The sequence below is a fragment of the Lygodium microphyllum genome, chromosome 23 (assembly GCF_053477565.2).
Source record: "Lygodium microphyllum isolate KBCC chromosome 23, Lygodium_microphyllum_v1.1.10, whole genome shotgun sequence".
NCBI classification, from domain to species: Eukaryota; Viridiplantae; Streptophyta; class Polypodiopsida; order Schizaeales; family Lygodiaceae; genus Lygodium; species Lygodium microphyllum.
In genome coordinates, this window is record NC_141157.1 from 131937250 (window position 1) to 131954082 (window position 16833).

The window sequence follows — 16833 nt, forward strand, 5'->3', positions numbered from 1 at the left end:
CCCCCGACTTGATGAAAAAAAAAGTATTCCTTGAAATATTCATCGATCGACTAAGAAAGATTCATAATATAATCGAACATGCCGACCAAACTACCTTCGTAAGCTATAAAAAGAAGACCCCCCTAAAGTCATCTTTCACCCAAAGCATGAGTAGACAAAGCCATCTTCGTATCAGTTCATTTAAAATTCAAGTAATCTATATTCTCATATTTATTGCGTATTCTCTACTCCTTGCTTAGATTCTGTCCGCTGCACCACATAATTTTATAGAAAGTTCATATAAAGGATGGTGTTATCAACATTACTGGATCTGCTCGTTAACGCTAGATATGCAATGTGTTTACTTTAGTTGTAATAATCTAAGCTTCACAGTAAATAGCAAATGATACTTATCCACAGAGGCTAGATGTATGCCTTGAAGAGGCTAGAAGATAGACAAATAATGTATGTTTTAAGAAGAGATGTTCAAAATCCCATATGCATAGTGAGGAGTGAGGAGACATGGACTTTGTTCACTTTTCAATGCAATGCTATTATACTTTGTACTTGAGTTTGTAATCCTATCCACTCAAGATTGTGTTTACAAGTCCAAGCTAATCTATCTTGGAACCTAATTCACTTGAGTGAAAGTCTGTGTCTAATCATCAGTCTTCAAGTCTCTTGCTTATGAGTTCAAGCCTCCATAGCTAAACTATGTTCAATACCCATGTTTCTCAACATGGTATCAGAGCCATGGTAAACTCAATTCAACTCTTCTCCCTACTCCAACTTCTCACAACTCAGATCCAACTCAAGACAAGTGTACCAGTTCATCTCCTACTTCATTCTCACACATTTCTTGTCCACCATAGCGAACCTACACCCACTTACCTTGGAGCCCCTGGACCTCTCAGTATAGGCAACATCTCACTGAGATCTCTTTTGCAAACATATTCTCCTACTCCTAGAGCTTCTCTCTAGCACCTCAGTTGCTGAGATTGGTGTGCTATATCTCCAACGTTATAGAAATTCGTCGGATATGGCCAAACTGTGCCTAATAAGCTTTTGTACAGCTACGCAACCTACACACGTTGCAATGCAACTGAAGACTATATGGATTTTAAAGCCTGGTATATCTTCTCTCCATCAAATCTTTTGTCAATTGATTGCGTGTATGTGTTAGAAGATAGACAAATAATATATATTCTAAGAAGAGATGTTCAAAATCTCATATGCACAATGAGAATGGTAGAGAAGCTAAAAAGCTATAAAAACATGTGCTTTGTTCACTTTTCAATGCAATGATATATTCATTCCTATGACCCCCACAATTAAATCCAAAACTAGTTCAAGCAATTCTATGCAATCAATGACCCACAATCTCTGAGCAACTTTGAATTGTGACATGCTAGGAAATCAATGGGTGTTGTTCTCATTTCTACTTTTCATCAACGGATTCAATTGCTAAAATCCATAGGATGATCAAAAGACTCATGGTATCTACTAAAAGATTGAAGATCTAGAGAAAACGCAGTGGAAATTTTTTTTCACCGACAGCATTAACATACATCTAAGAATAATAAATAGATATTCGCTAGGCCATCTCATACCAATGAGGTGTCAAGGTGCATCAATCATTTCGACATCATGACTGTCGGACACAAGTAATAAAGAAACTTCATGGTTCTGATGATGATGATGAAGTTGTAGTTCCACTAATGAATAAAGCCTTGAACAAACTTGCAGCCTCAGCAAATGTACAGCTCTGACATCATGAATAATACAAGCTGAGATTGCACGCTGTACACCTTCAAATTGTAGCTAACACTTGGCATGAAGCTTGTCATAAACCCAAACTAGTATGCTGCTTAGCTTGTTGTGCAGCCCAGTAGTTATGTGCCTGCAAAACTCTATCGAGCAGCTGCTGTGGTACAGGCTCGCCCCTGCGTTGGTGGGGAGCAATGTGGGCAGTATGAACAAGGGTCTTCCACTTATCCTGTAGTAGATTTTCTTGGTCAGCAGGTGCTATTTTGCAATTTTAATTGCAAACCTACAACATTTAAAATGGAAACAAACTGACAACCTTGAGATCAACATAAGTTCTATGCTTGGCTTGATCAAATGCTCGTAGCTTAACATCACGCCATCTGCACATGCAAGCATGAGTGAGAAAAAGAAAAACTGCAGCCATTAACAACAAACCAGCACAAGCATTAACACATACCTGCCAGTTCCAAGCATTTCAACTGCCTGCACTAATGCTTCCACCTCCACTACTGTAAACGGTCGCCTTGTTCGTCGCTTCCCAACATCCATGTGCTGGGCTACGATATCCATTGCCTTTTGGGTTTCCAAACCAGGGTGAAGAATTAGAGCTCCCGATGCTGGAACTTGTGAACCATGAGGACTATTTGAAAATGGCTCTCGCACCTTGCAAGACGGGCTTACCATATCAACTTGCTCGTAACTTGCTGTAACATTTTCCAATGATTGAGGGAGACTTCAGCTGGGCCTATCCTCTGAAAGTAAACTATGTAGATTACTGACCTGTATGAATGGATGCACCTCCATCTTTTAATGGAGTAGCCTTCTCCTCGAGGATTTTGGAAATTTTTCCATTCCCATCATTACCCGCAGGAAACCTTGCAAACCAATTAATTCTGATCAATATAAAGACAGCAAGTAAAAATGTGACACATTTCTCATGGTGATACCTGTGAGCCTCCAGGCTAGACACTCAACAGGTTTGATAAGTTATATGTGAGGATAAATGAACTCAAAAAAAACACATATGAAGAGGAAAGAGAATCAATGGTAAAATGAAAATCAATGAACAAACCCAAGTATGCTAGGGGTTACAACGGATGCTCAAGGACCAGCAACTGTCTCTAGTGAGAGCTGGCTGAGGGATGAAGCAGAGCATGTTGTGCTGCGATGAATCCCAAATGCAGCAAACCACCAATGCTCAATGCCAAAACCTGATGTAGCCTGCTCTGGGAACAGCAAAGATGGAATCAAATGCAACAGTTCCAGAGTGGGTGACGGAGCTGAGGCCAAAGGCAGCTGGGTAGAGTAGAGCTGGAAGCAAAAAGCTAATACCTGGCAACTGGGTGGCAGCAGAGGGAATTGGATGTAAGATGCAGGCTATTGCAGCACTAGCGGTCATGTCTCTTAATGTCCTCCCAAATGTGAGACTAAATCTTATGAGACAAGGACATGCTCTGTTCATGTTCTGTCAGTCTTTTACATACTTCCTCAGCAAAAGAGGTGGGCACCTAGCTGTGGCCTGTTTGTGCTGCCCCAGACCTACCATCTCCATCACAGCTGCCACGCAACACTCCAGCAGCCAGTTGGCTATTTTCAGGAGCGATCGGCTACTTTTGGTCATCCAACCCTGGCAAGGCTTTCCCAAAGATTTTCCCAAGCACTCATTGTGGGAAGACCACTCATCCAAAGGCGAAGTGCTGGAAGTAGCCTCACCTTTGTTTATGTATGAAGGATGGAGCAAAGAAGTCTGACCATCTGCTTGCTCAACTGTTACAAAGTCTAGTGTTTCTTCACATTAATGACATGGGAATCTGTTAGCTGATTGTACATCTCATAGGGTGGATCTGTGTTTATTAGTGAGTATTTCTCTTTTATTGCCAGAGATTGTGTAGACTGCCTGCCCTGATTTTGGGCGCCAGCATTTTACTAGCCAACTGGCATTTTTGGGTGCCCGACTTTGGTGCTGCCAAACTGGTCGCCCACTTTGGTATTTCCTGTGCCTATTTACCGACAGGCTCCCTCCTCTTTCGGTCATCTCATTCACGTCAGTTTCTTTCTGGAGGAAAGAGGGAGACCGCCCCCGGTGCCAATGACTGCGAGCCCAAGCTTGTACTGTCCCATGCCTTGGTATATGGATTCCATTTCCCAAGCATTCTCTTCTTGAGTTTCTTGCAGTGTTTCTCTGTGTGTTTTATGTTTGTGCAATCTATTCCAATAGTTTCTCACGCTTCAATCACTCCCTCCACTTCTGACATGGTATCCAACATTTATGTTAGGGGTTCTGGTGCTGTTTTTCACTGCTGCAGGTCTGCATATAAATATACATGCTCCTGATTCACCCTGCATATGACTGCTGCAACCTCCTTTCAGTCTGGGTGATACCTTCTATGGCTGATGAGGAGGATGAGACTAAGAGTGATACTGAGGATGGTGATGAGGAGACCAATGTGACTAACTCCAGCTCTTTTGACCCAAATGTTTCTTTTCTTCAATTGCCTAAGGGTAATGGATCCTTGAGAGGGATAGATGAGGATGTTGATCTTGATGTTGAGAGTTCCAAGGGAGATGGGGAGAGTTGAGAGAGTTTAGATTGTTATGATAATGAGAGATCAGATAACTTGGAGAGATCATATAGTATGACCAATAGTGTGGATTGTTTGGAAGATTGTAAAGTGAAGAGAGCCTTGAGTGCCTTGAGAGCTTGAAAGTTTGGAGTGTTTTTGAGATTCAAAGCATCTTGACAACTTAGAGAGCTTGAGTGTGCTTGAGAACGGTTCAAGTTCTAAGATATTCATTGAAGGAAAAGAAGAAAAGATTGAGTTTGAGAAAGCAACAAAGAAAGATAGTGATGATGATGACCCCATGAGTTTTCTAGATGAAGTGGCAAGAAAGTTTGTTGAGATTAGCGATAAGGTTGAGAGTAGAAAGGAAATTTCTCCTAACATATGGTTAAGGTTTCTCTAGAGAGACTGAAAAAGAGGGAAGGCTTGAAAACTGGAAGGTTTGGTGACGAAGTTGAGGATTTCAATTTGTTGCTTGATGAGATTGATGTGGTTGATTATGTGGTGAGCTTCTAGATGTAGAAGCTGATCAAAAGAGTGTTGAAGTTCAAGATTCTAACTCTATTTGTGATGTCATTGTTGATTGTGACTCCATTTGAGTCTTGTGTTATTGCTTGCGAGTTGTTTGATGATGGTTTGTCTTGTAAGGAGAGCCCTGGAAAGGCTTCAATTTGTGGTATGATTGTTATTGGTTGTGTTTCGAATCCTAGAGTGACTCGTGTTGATGTTATTGATGGTTGTGATAGTGATGTTATCGCTGATTGTATTGTTGATTCTGATGATGTTGTTTTGAGTGAATCTAACCTCACACTTCTTGATGTTGGTGCCAATGATTCTATGGTTGTTTTGGGCAACAATGAGGAAGAGAAAACTTTGCTTGATGACCTTGCTGTTTCATTAAGCCCTTCTAGGGTTGTTAAGGAAGAGAATGAATTAAGCACGCACTGTTCCTTGCACATACGAGATTGGGACATTCTATCATTGAGTTAGAAGCCCCGAAATGAGTGGGAAAGGTGGTTGGGTGAGATTAAGAGTCATGAAGGAGGACAGCAATAGTGACATTGGTTTTTTCTTAGTCATCATCAAACAACCATTTCCAATCATGAGAGTGCTACAAGTTTTTGGCCAGATGGAGTGGAGCACTTTCGTTTTTCTTTCAAAGAGCAATGAGAGGTGAGGCTGAGGCTCCTAATTTAAATAAAGAACTGTGTTTGCATTTCAGCATGATGTGTTGGGTTTCACTCACGCCTAGACTCATACAAGAGTGTCAATTATCCGCACGTATGACACTAAAGCACTTTTTACTCTCCATAAGAGAGCTTTTTTCCCCTGGTCACTTTTATTTGTGTCAGTGTATTCATGTTACACATTTTGGTCACTTACCGCACAATACATACATCTGTGTGTGAATGCCACATTTTGGTCACTTACTGCACAATGCATACATCTGTGTGTGAACGCACTTTAAGTCACTTTCACAACCCTAAAGTCCAAGGGTTGTACTTTTTACTTGGTACTTTGCACTTCGCGTTCTATTATGCAAACTATCGTGTTGTGACCACTCCCCCCCTCTCTATGAGTCATGTTCATCTTTTTGCTCCATTGTTGTACTTCAATCTTACATTTGGTATCAAAGTTGTTCAGCCAATTGTCTCTCTGCTCTCTTCACTCTCAGCTCAGCCCACATGTTGCTCTTGCTTGTGGCGACATGTTTCTGATGTGCCTTCTCTATTCTACTCAACCTCTACAACCTGTCATGGCTATTCAAAAGTCAGAAACCCTAATTCACAGGCACAGTCCAAAAAACCCTAATTTTACAGGTGCAGTCCAGAAAACCCTAATTTTGCAAGCAGTCCTAAGCTGCCATGTTAACACCTGCACAGTCCAGAACTGCCCCGGATCTGTTCCAGCCTGCCATGTTTGCATATTTTCAGATCTGTGCAGTTGCTACATGTATATTTTATTATTTTAATCAGAATTTCAGAGCCAAAGCAAAGGGCTTTTGCAAGAACAAGTCCATTTTTGCTTCAGCAAGTGTTTCAATGCACGAATTGAAGAAATTTGCAAATATCTAGGTCGAAAAATTTGGGGTTTTTGCATTTTTGGCAAACATTAGCACATGTAATGTGTTTTTAGTCTGAAATTGCACATTGGACAGTCAAATTTTGGGGCTTTTGTGCTTTTAGTGCTGATGAGCACTCTTATTGCCTTGCACTACATGTTGTTTGCTTCAATCTGGAAAATTTCAGCACATTGAGGCAGTATTGGTTAAGTGTGACACGATTTGGTGGTTCTTTAGACTCAATTTGGTCAATTGCAGCTTGACATTTGCTGTAATTTCCGGGAATTTGAAGATTTCCAAGTCAGATAGCTTTTATAACTGCTCTTTTTGCATTTGATTGAGTGGCATTTATCATGGCAGCTCATGGACAGAATGATGTCTTCACTTGTGTTTCGAAAGAGGATAGATCGGATGACAACAACTATTCTCTATGGTTCTTTATGATGAAAAATGTGCTTGTTGTAAAAGGTCTTTCGGATTATGTCAGTAGGAAAGAAGTACATCCCAATGGTTTGGCTCCTGCAACCCCTCCACAAGCAGGAGGCCGAGGAGAAAGGCAAGAGGATGCAACAGCAACCTCTCAACAAGCAGCAAGACGTAGACAAAGGCAAGAAGTTGCCACACAGCCACCACCCCAGAGAACAATTGCTCAAAGGGCTTGGTACACTAGGGATGCCCACGCATTGTCACTTATTTCATTGGCAATTCAATAATTGATAATCCCGCATATTAATTCCACTACTATTTCATAAGTAGCATGGCTTACACTTGAGCACATGTTTGCTAGTAAAAATGAGACACACATTTGTTTTTTGAAGGAGCTTGAAAATGTGAAGATGGAAGAAGGTGATGCTGTGCAAGATCAACTTAATACAATTTAGAACTTGCGCGAGTAATTGATCAATGTAGATGAGTATTATTCTAATGCTCAAATGATTTTTACTACTTTGAACTCTTTGCTACTATCTTATTTGACCTTCCACGCTGCATTGAATATTACAATGCAAGTTTCTCCACGGCCACTTACTTTTATTCAATTGTTAGCTTATTGCTAAAAGAAGAGCAAACAAAGAAGAATAGTGGTGCAAATGTAGTAGCTTCTAAAAAGGTTTTTGTGGCAACTTAAAAAGGTAAGGGCAATCAACCCAAGAATGCTCCGCAGAGTTCTAGAAGTTCTAGAACTTCATAGAACAACATGAAGTTGAGGGACACACAAGCTAAGAAGGGCAAGTGCGATTATTGTAAAAAGCCAAGTCATTATATCACAAAATGTAGGAAACGCATGGCCAAGGAAAAAAAGAAGTCTAGGATGTCAGTTTCAGATACACCTACTTCTACCACCACAGAGTCAGCATCTTTTGTCATTGACCATGACTATTGCTTTATTACTTGCTATTATGATTTTTCTTGGGCACATAAAGCATTCAACTCTACCAAGGATGCTAGTACTTGGTTTTTTGACAATAGTGCTTCTAAGCACATTAGATCCCGCAAGGATTTGTTTGCTTTTGCTGTTGCAGCTCCTATCAGCAAATCAGTACAATGTGCCAACAATGCATCTTATCTTGTTAGACGCATTGGAGAGGTTGTTTTGAAATCCATTAATGGCTCTACTCTCCATTTGCACAATGCTTTATATATATGCCAGGGATAAAGAAGAATTTGTAGTCCATTTCTTCCTTAGCAAAATGTGAAATGCAGATCACTTTTGATTATGACAAATGCATAGTCAGGGATAAGAAATTCTTGACTTTGGTGCGCACTAGCACATTATGTCATGGACTTTACTACTTAGATGCTCACTTTGTGAATCAGTCAATTTATTTGGCATCTACTCTTACTCCTACTATGTCACAAATAGAGTTATGGCATGCTCATATAGGGCATGTGAGTTATGGCAATCTAATGCTTATGCAACATACTCAGATGCTGGAAGGCTTACCTCTCTTGGAGACACCTCCAAAGCACATTTGTGACGGATAGATTTTGGAAAAAGTGCATCGGTTTTCTTTTCCTCGTGATGTTGCTTTCAGAGGTAAGGCCAAGTTGCAGATTGTACTCTCAGATATATGTGAATCCATGCAATCATTGGGTGGATGTTTTTACTTCGTTACCTTCATTGATGACTCTACACGTTTTTGTTGGATTTTTTCATTGATTAAAAAGTCTAAGTATATAATGCATTTTTCGCTTTTACTACACTTGTGAAAAATCAATATGGCTATAAGTTAAGACTCTCCGTTCGGACCAAGGGGAGGAATGATTAAAAAGTCAAAAGTATATGATGGATTTTTTGGCTATAAGATTAAGACTCCCCCGTTCAGACCGAGGGAGGAAATAAATGTCTTCATTGTTGAATTCCTTTCTAAAGCAAAAAGATATTCCATATTAGTTTACTACTACATATACTCCACAGCAAAATGGGGTTGTAGAAAGAAAGAATCAATCACTCATGGATGTATGCTGAAAGCTCAAAAATTGCCATGTGTTTTCTGGATGGAAGCAATTATGTATGCTTGTCACATTTTGAATAGGTGCCCTACTAAAGCATTGAAAAATATTATGCATTTTGAGACTTGGAACAACCGTAAACCTTCAATTTGTCACTTTCGTACCTTTGGGTGTTTTCCATAAGCTCCTATTCCCAAAGCATTGAGAAAAAAGTTGGATAATAAGGCTATCAAATGTATACTTGTGGGATACAGTAGTGAAAGCATAGGGTACAAATTGCACGATCTTGTTCCCAAGAAAGTTTTTGTTAATAGAGATGTGATTTTTAATGAAAAATAAGAATTATCCCTTGTTGGTTATGACACATATCAGGCTGCAAAAGATGTGTTTGAAGGGCTGCTGCCTATTTCTTTTGATGATACAATTGGCGTTCCATTAAACGAACAAAATGTTCAGCTAGTGGCTCCATTAAATAATGCAGAAATTCAGCCTATGGTTGATCAAAATATTCAGTAAGATGTTGAACAATAGGTTCAACAAGAGCATGTACATAATCAAGAAGCTAGGCACATACCTAGATGGTATTTGCAAACTATGCAAGATGGTCATTTAAATGCTCCTCTTGCTGGTCGTACTCAAAGACAGACACGTTAGCATGAAGGGCTGCTGCCCATTTCTTTTGATGATACAATTGGAGTTCCATTAAATGAACAAAATGTTCAGCCAACGGCTCCATTAAATAATGCAGAAATTCAGCCTATGCCTGATCAAAATATTCAGCAAGATGTTGAACAACAGGTTCAAGAAGAGCATGTACATAATCAAGAAGCTAGGCACATACGTAGATGGTATTTGCAAACTATGCAGGATAGTCATTTAAATGCACCTCTTGCTGGTTGTACTCAAAGACAAACACGTTAGCATAATTATGCTAATGGTACGGAGTTTGTTATGGAAGAAAACATACATAACTATGATGAGCTTGATTCTTTTGAGGATGCATAACAAAGTGTGCATTGGATGGCAGCAATGCAAGCTGAATATGATTCCATCGTGAAGAATCAAACATGAAATTTAGTTACATTGCCTATTGGGAAGAAAGTCATTGGTGCTAAATGGGTTTATAAGCTGAAACGAAAAGCAGATGGATCCATTGATAAGTACAAAGCCAGGCTTGTGGCAAAAGGCTATGTGCAAAATAAAGGCATTGGATTGGTTATGAGGAGACATTTGCTCCTACATCCCATATGACTCCTATTAGGTGTATGGTTGCATTGGCTGCCCATTATAGTTGGATTGTGCACAACTTGACATTAAAACTATATTTTTACATGGGGAACTTCAAGAAAAAGTGGATGTACAACAGCCCATTGGTTTTGTAGTTAGTTGTAGTTTCAGCCTCGAGCAAATATATGCACATCTACGCATGTCACATTGGCAAGCTATAAAGCATGTTTTCCGTTATTTGCAAGGCACCAAGACTCTTCAATTGCTTTATGCCAAAGGTAGGTTGCTACAATTACATGCTTACAATAATTCAGATTGGGCTGGTGATTTTGATTCTCGTCACTCTACCAATGGCAATTGTTTCTTTGTTGGCTCTTTTGGCATTTCTTGGCTTAGCAAGAAACAATCCACTATTGCAACATCGTCTTGTGAAGCTAAGTACAAGGCAGCTTTTAGTACTACTGTTGAATGTGTATAGTTAAGATGTTTGTTGGCTGATCTTGATGTATCTGTCACAAAGCCTACTCCTTTGTTTACTAACCGTCAAAGTGCCATTGCAATGGCACGGAATCTAGTGTTTCATGCACGCACGAAACACATTGAGATACAACATCACTTTGTCAAAGAGAGGCTACATGCAAGGGATACCAGCCTTACCTACTGTCCTACCAAAAAAAATGAGGCAGACATCTTCACCAAAGCTCTTCCTCGCGACAAATTTGAAGCATTTCGCAATGATTTGAATTCGATCTCTACGCAATGCCTTATTGTGCGGTAACAAGCCAAAATGTGTATTTACGTTACACATTCGGGTCACTTACTGCACAATACACACATCTATGTGTGAACGCAGTTTAAGTCACTTTCACAACCCTGAAGTCTAAGGGTTGTACTTTGTACTTGGTACCTTGCACTTCACATTCTATCAAGCAAACTGTCGTGTTGTGAGACCACTCCATCTCTCTATCAATTGTGTTCACTTCTTTCTGCTCCATTGCTGTACTTTGATCTTACATGATGCATGAGCACTCAATAGCCAAGCTAAGGACAAATCCTTTCAATGCATTCATCTCTTTGTGTGCTAAGTGGTGGAAGAGCTAGCAACCACATGATGATGAACTAGAGATAACTTGCGAAACAAGGGATGAGGCTAAGTGGTGGACAGCCTATCTATTTATAGATCAATGAATCCTCCCAAATCAAGGTTTGGCTTATGCGGCACAAACACTCTAGGATCGTGTTTCTTTCCAAAGAAGATAAAACCATTTGAGTTTTGGGCCTGTAATAAAGAGATAATCAACTTATAATGTTGTTTTTAACTAAACAGTTGGTGGTTCCACATTTAGCAAACGAAGAGTTTAGTATGGTGGGCTTTCATGGCAACTCTCTGCCAACTAGCAACTAGAGAGCTAGCATGGTTTGGGTGTCGCTACCACCAAGTTCACATAGAGGATTGCAACATGCTAGGAAAAATCACTCACCTACTCCTAGTCAAGTTTCTGATACCTCCAATCCTTCTCCATGGGCTGCCACAACTAACCTCAATGTTTCAAACCATCTACTATATATCTAACTAAACATGTCTCTCATTAAGAAGAAAGATGTGGCATAGATGAAGAAATTAACCATTTGAAAGTCCAATGGCAAGCAAGACAAGACGCTTGTCTACCTCTATGTGGCAAATAGAGGGATTTAAGATAAATTGTGTTCAGAAGAGTTTTCAAGATGGAGCGACTCTATGGTGGGAGTTGTATCTAAAATCGCAGGATAGGTTTGGCCATTCTTCAATGCTTCACTCCCACAGACTACAAATTGCAACAACTAAAGGAGTGGAAGTCCTTTAGGCGGAAATAAGTAGAGGATGTAGACACTTTTTTTCACTAACTTCACCATATTCTTATTGATATATATCCCTTTTCCCTTATTAAGGATGAGATTGTTTCTAAGTTTTTGCACAACTTGCACACTACCAGTTTGGCTAAGGCAGAGGCACAACAACCAGATCTTTGGAGCAAGCCATGAAGTTGATAACTACTTATGAGAAGCAAGAGAAACACAAGAAGACACAAATCCAACCAATCCACTACTCTTAAAGCCAAAAAGAAGGGCAAGTCTACGAGTTTTGGGGGAGAGATTTTCTAGAAATGCAACTACTCGAGAGGAGAAAAAAAAGCTAAAAGAAGAAAACAAGTGTTCATATGCAACTAGATGGGGCATATCGCCAAGAATTACCCCAAGAAGCCTAAATCAAAGGACAAAGCCTTAAAGGTGGGAGTCATGATCATGAAGGCATTCACACCTTCATTCGTCACAGCTTCTATCTTGAAGATAGCACCCTTGAGAGATGCGGACTATTCTTCCTTGGGGCAACATGATCTTATGCTCATACAAGCAATTGTCGCGGATCATCCAACACTTTGCTTGGTAATAAGAAACATCCAAGAATTTGATCCAAGCTAGGTTTTTCGGGAAATATAATCTCCACATGATACTCACTAGTATGGCACAACCTATGGAGCAAGCTTTTCGGCCTAAGAGAAAAACCAAAGCTAAGCAATACCCCTTAAGGAAGTAAGTGAAGGAAAATTGAGGTTCAAGATACTTTGGAGGTGGCTCCTCTTCTCAACATCGATGAGATTTTTAGTCACCAATGGCTCTATGACCACATGGGCTTGGTGGATCATCACTCACACTTCATTCTTATTTGGGATGGAACTTGGTAAGTGGTAAAGACTTTGCCCGGTACTCTTGCACCCTCCATAGCTCAAGCTCCATGAGTGGCAATTATTTCTCACCTCCAAGTAAAGTGAGTAGCTCCCAAGGGAAGGCCATGCTGTGGTGATGTATGTGTAGAAGCTTGAGAAGGAAATCTTCTTCACAACAACAACAACAAGGGGATGTGGATGAGATAGACTTGGCATTGCTACTAGAGTTTGATTCTTGGACAAGTTACCTCAAGAGTTGCTACCATCATAACCAAAGGATTTCAACAAAGTTTGTTCCGAGAGAGAAATCTCCCTTGAAGACATCCTATGGGATAAGCATGAAGGAACTCGAGGAGCTTTGTACATATGAGATGCCTACTCACAGTGGCTAAGCACCCTGATTGGTAATTTGATCATGGTGGATATCTATGGTGGCTATGACAAGTACCAAGAAACGAGGACACTTCCAAAGAGAAGGCAATGGTGAGAAGTTCAAGTACCAATTTCCATGGGCTAGATCATTGTTGAAGTCTTCAAAGAGGTTCGTGTGCATTCATGGATTTTGGTTGAGTATAGCACAACTAAGGACAGCTACCATTCTACTTCAAGAGAATGTAGTGCACTTATGAAACATCGTTAGAAATGTTATTAGATCATAGGTACACAATTAACCAATGTTATGGACATTTAAAAGGGCTCTAGATAGTCATTTTAATAGTCACAAAGTGACTTTTAATAATTTGGTTGACTTGTAAATATTTTAAAAGTTTGGCCAACTTTGTAATTTATTTGAATAGTTTTGGGCTATTTAAAGCCACTCTTAATTTTCAATCAATCAGTCTCACAAGCATCATGGTAATTATACTTGTAGCATCCAATTATAGCATCTTCTTCTTCTTCTTTTGCTCGCGCCAAGTTGCAAGGAGCAACGAGTGAGGCTACTTGTGGGCTAGAGTGCATGCAAGATTGAGGCAAGCTAGAGTGTTCACAGCTTGATCAAGGTGTAGATTGTTTGACGTAGTGTAGATTGTTTGACGTAGATCAAGATAGAGTAAAGAGCTGCCCCAAGTAGAACCATTAGACAACTTCCTGGATTCAAAGTGTTGGGCAAAGCTTGGGCTCACGAAGCTGATAATTGTATACATCTCTATTTTACAGCTCTAATAAAGATTTGAGGATCTCTTCTGTCTCAATTTCTCCTTTTCCTTCAATTGAGTTGTGCATTAGGATTGTGAGTTTTAGAATGAGTCTATGAGCAGAGCTGATAATTGTATATATCTTTATATTGTTGCTCTAATAAAGATTTGAGATTTGTCTTTCTTGGTTTCTCTTACTTCAATTGAAGTGAGTAGCACAATCTCCAAGTGAAGTGAGTCTACAATATTGATTCTTGGATCTTTAATCATGGTTTTGATATTGACATAGTTTCAAGTCTCTATCTAGTCTATACCTTGATTATCTAGCTACTCTTTATAAATTATCATAATGTATATCTCTACCCTCCAAATCTACCTCTACCTATTTTAAGTATGACACATGCTATGTGTATATAGGTAGAGGCACTAGTAATATAGTTCAAGTCATCACGGATAATTCTTCCAACCGTCCCAAGATGGGACACTTATTTAAGAACAAATTTCTCTCCATTACATAGATGCATTGTGCCACTCATTGCCTAGACCTACTTATGGAGGATATTGGCAAATAGAAGTGGGTGAAAAAGATTATGGTGGATGCAGAAATTACTGTAAATTCCATTACCAAAAAAGGTCAAAGTCCTTGCAATCTTTCACATTATATTGATTTGTATACAGGTAGACACTAGTAATACAATTCAAGTCATCACTGACATTTCTTCCAACTCTCCAAAGATGGGACATTAATTTAAGAACAAATTTCTCTCCATCATATAGATGCTAGATGCATTGTGCCACTCATTGCCTAGACCATCTTATAGAGGATATTGGCAAATTAAAGGGAAGGGAGTGAAAAAGATTGTGGTGGATGCAAAAATGATCGCAAATTCCATCACCAAAAAGATCAAAGTCCTTGCAATCTTTCACATGTATAGTGATTTGGAGCTTAAGAAACCATCAAAGACTCAATATGTCATCACATGGTTGCTTATTGAACCATTTATGATGTATGACACAATATCCAAAAGTGCATGGTATTGAAAGAATTCAAGGCTTGGATGAATGAGAACTCAAGAGCCACTTGTAACTATGAAAGAGCCCAAAGCCATACAACAGCTTTGTCTAAGAGAGTCTTTCTGAAGTGATACACAATCCTTGATCGTTGCAATTACCCCCTTGTATATGGTTCTTCTTATGACCGATATGAAGGATACCACCATGGGACTTCTCACTCATTTTATAAGAGAAGCCACTCAAGAGATAAAGGCCTACATATGCTTGATATCGCGACCTCATGGTAAATAATAATAACTCCATGTTTTAATATTTACATTGAAGCTTTGAATTTTGTATCGTGTATATATAGCTCTATGTTCAAAGCTCTGACTAATTGTAATGCCTCTTACATTTTTTTAAATCAGAGATGTTGTTGAAATGTTACATAAAATTTCAAGACATGATGAACAGCTTTGTCTAAGAGAGTCTTTTGAGATGATACACGGTCCTTGATTGTTGCAACTACCCTCTTGAATATGGTTCTTCGCATGATGCATATGGAGGATACCACCACGAGGCTTCTCACTCATTTTATGACAAAAGCCACCCAAGAGATAAAGGCTTACGCATGCTTGATATTAGGACTTCATGATAAATGCTAATAATTGTCTGTTTAAATATTTACATTGAAGCTTTGAAGTGTGTATTGCATATGTATAGCTCATATGTTCAAAGCTCAAACTAATAATGCCTCTTACATCTTTTTCAAATTAGTGATGGTGTTGATATGTTAAATAATATTTCAAGACATGATGACGTCCTCTACCTTGTTGAGAAGAGATAAAGAGATCTATCAACGGTCTTGTGGCTTTATTGCAATTTGTACCCCACATATAAGAGCCCCACTTTCTTCTTGAGACTTGGACCAAGATTTAGCCTCGAATAGGAATCTTCATCTCCTAAAGACTTTTCTTGAAGATGTCCATGGATCCTCTACCTTGTTGAGAAGAGATAAAGAGATCTATCAACGGTCTTGTGGCTTTATTGCAATTTGCACCCCACATATAAGAGCCCCACTTTCTTCTTGAGACTTGGACCAAGATTTAGCCTCGAATAGGGATCTTTATCTCCTAAAGGTTTTTCTTGAAGATGTCCATGGAGCCTTTCTACAATTGGAAAAGGGCCTCTTGTTGGTAAAACCTCTCTTTTTGTATAGGTGGCTTTTGAATATTAATTACCATGTGGCTCTTAAGATGCTTGATCAAGTAATTTTGGAGTGCATTAAGTACTTATATATGCTACTAATAAAGATTAAGATATACAATTAAGTTATTAACAAGTGGATTTTTTATTTCGTTAGGATTGTTCATTGACTTGTAAGAAAATTTATTCCACGTATTCTTTCATATAAACCCAAATTAGCAACAAGCTTAGCAATAAGTACTTGGAACAATTGATCTTTAAGTTATCTACAAGAGACATGTAGCTCAACAAGTTATAAAAAAGAGAGTCAAAGTCTAGGCAAGTATATAGAGTAGTCAATAAATCTAAGAGCTCACATCACATAAGTCCTTACATCCATCACTAAAATGAGACTCGTATTTCGCTAGATGAGTCAGCTGAGGCTTAACCACATTCACCATCACTAAGGAAATTACCTTCATCATCATACTTAGGCTCTCAAATAGAAGCATCCTTGCAAAGATGAGTGGTCAGTGCAAATGAGTACGTAGAGTCATGCATCACGTAAGTCTTGACTATTACTTCTGTGTTGCCACCAACTATGACACACTATATCTCGAGAGGTGGGTTATCGCCCCTACAATTACATGGGACTCCATAGTCAATCTTGTCACAACTCTATAGAGGTTGTGACAAATCTCCTCTAGCTCTATACAAAGATCTCTAAATACAGCATTGCACTCAGTATCTCACTCATAGTCAAATGG

General features: G+C 39.2%; 1 protein-coding gene across 4 annotated transcripts in view; it reads right to left on the reverse strand.

Annotated features, from left to right (window-relative positions):
- Window positions 1–1452: 1452 nt before the first annotated feature.
- The window catches only part of LOC148016754 (uncharacterized), a 36141-nt gene continuing 20760 nt past the window's right edge, over window positions 1453–16833 (reverse strand). Inside the window, exons 7-10 of one of the 4 annotated variants that reach the window (XM_087664231.1) lie at window positions 2527–2621; window positions 2204–2450; window positions 2063–2126; window positions 1453–1975 (exon numbers count right to left, since the gene is read on the reverse strand). In XM_087664231.1, coding sequence (XP_087520357.1) covers window positions 1823–1975; window positions 2063–2126; window positions 2204–2450; window positions 2527–2621 — 559 coding nt within the window. In that variant the 3' untranslated portion in view covers window positions 1453–1822. Of the gene's footprint in view, window positions 1976–2062; window positions 2127–2203; window positions 2451–2526; window positions 2622–16833 lie in introns of those variants that run through there. The other 3 variants (XM_087664232.1, XM_087664230.1, XM_087664233.1) reach the window with 3 other exon arrangements.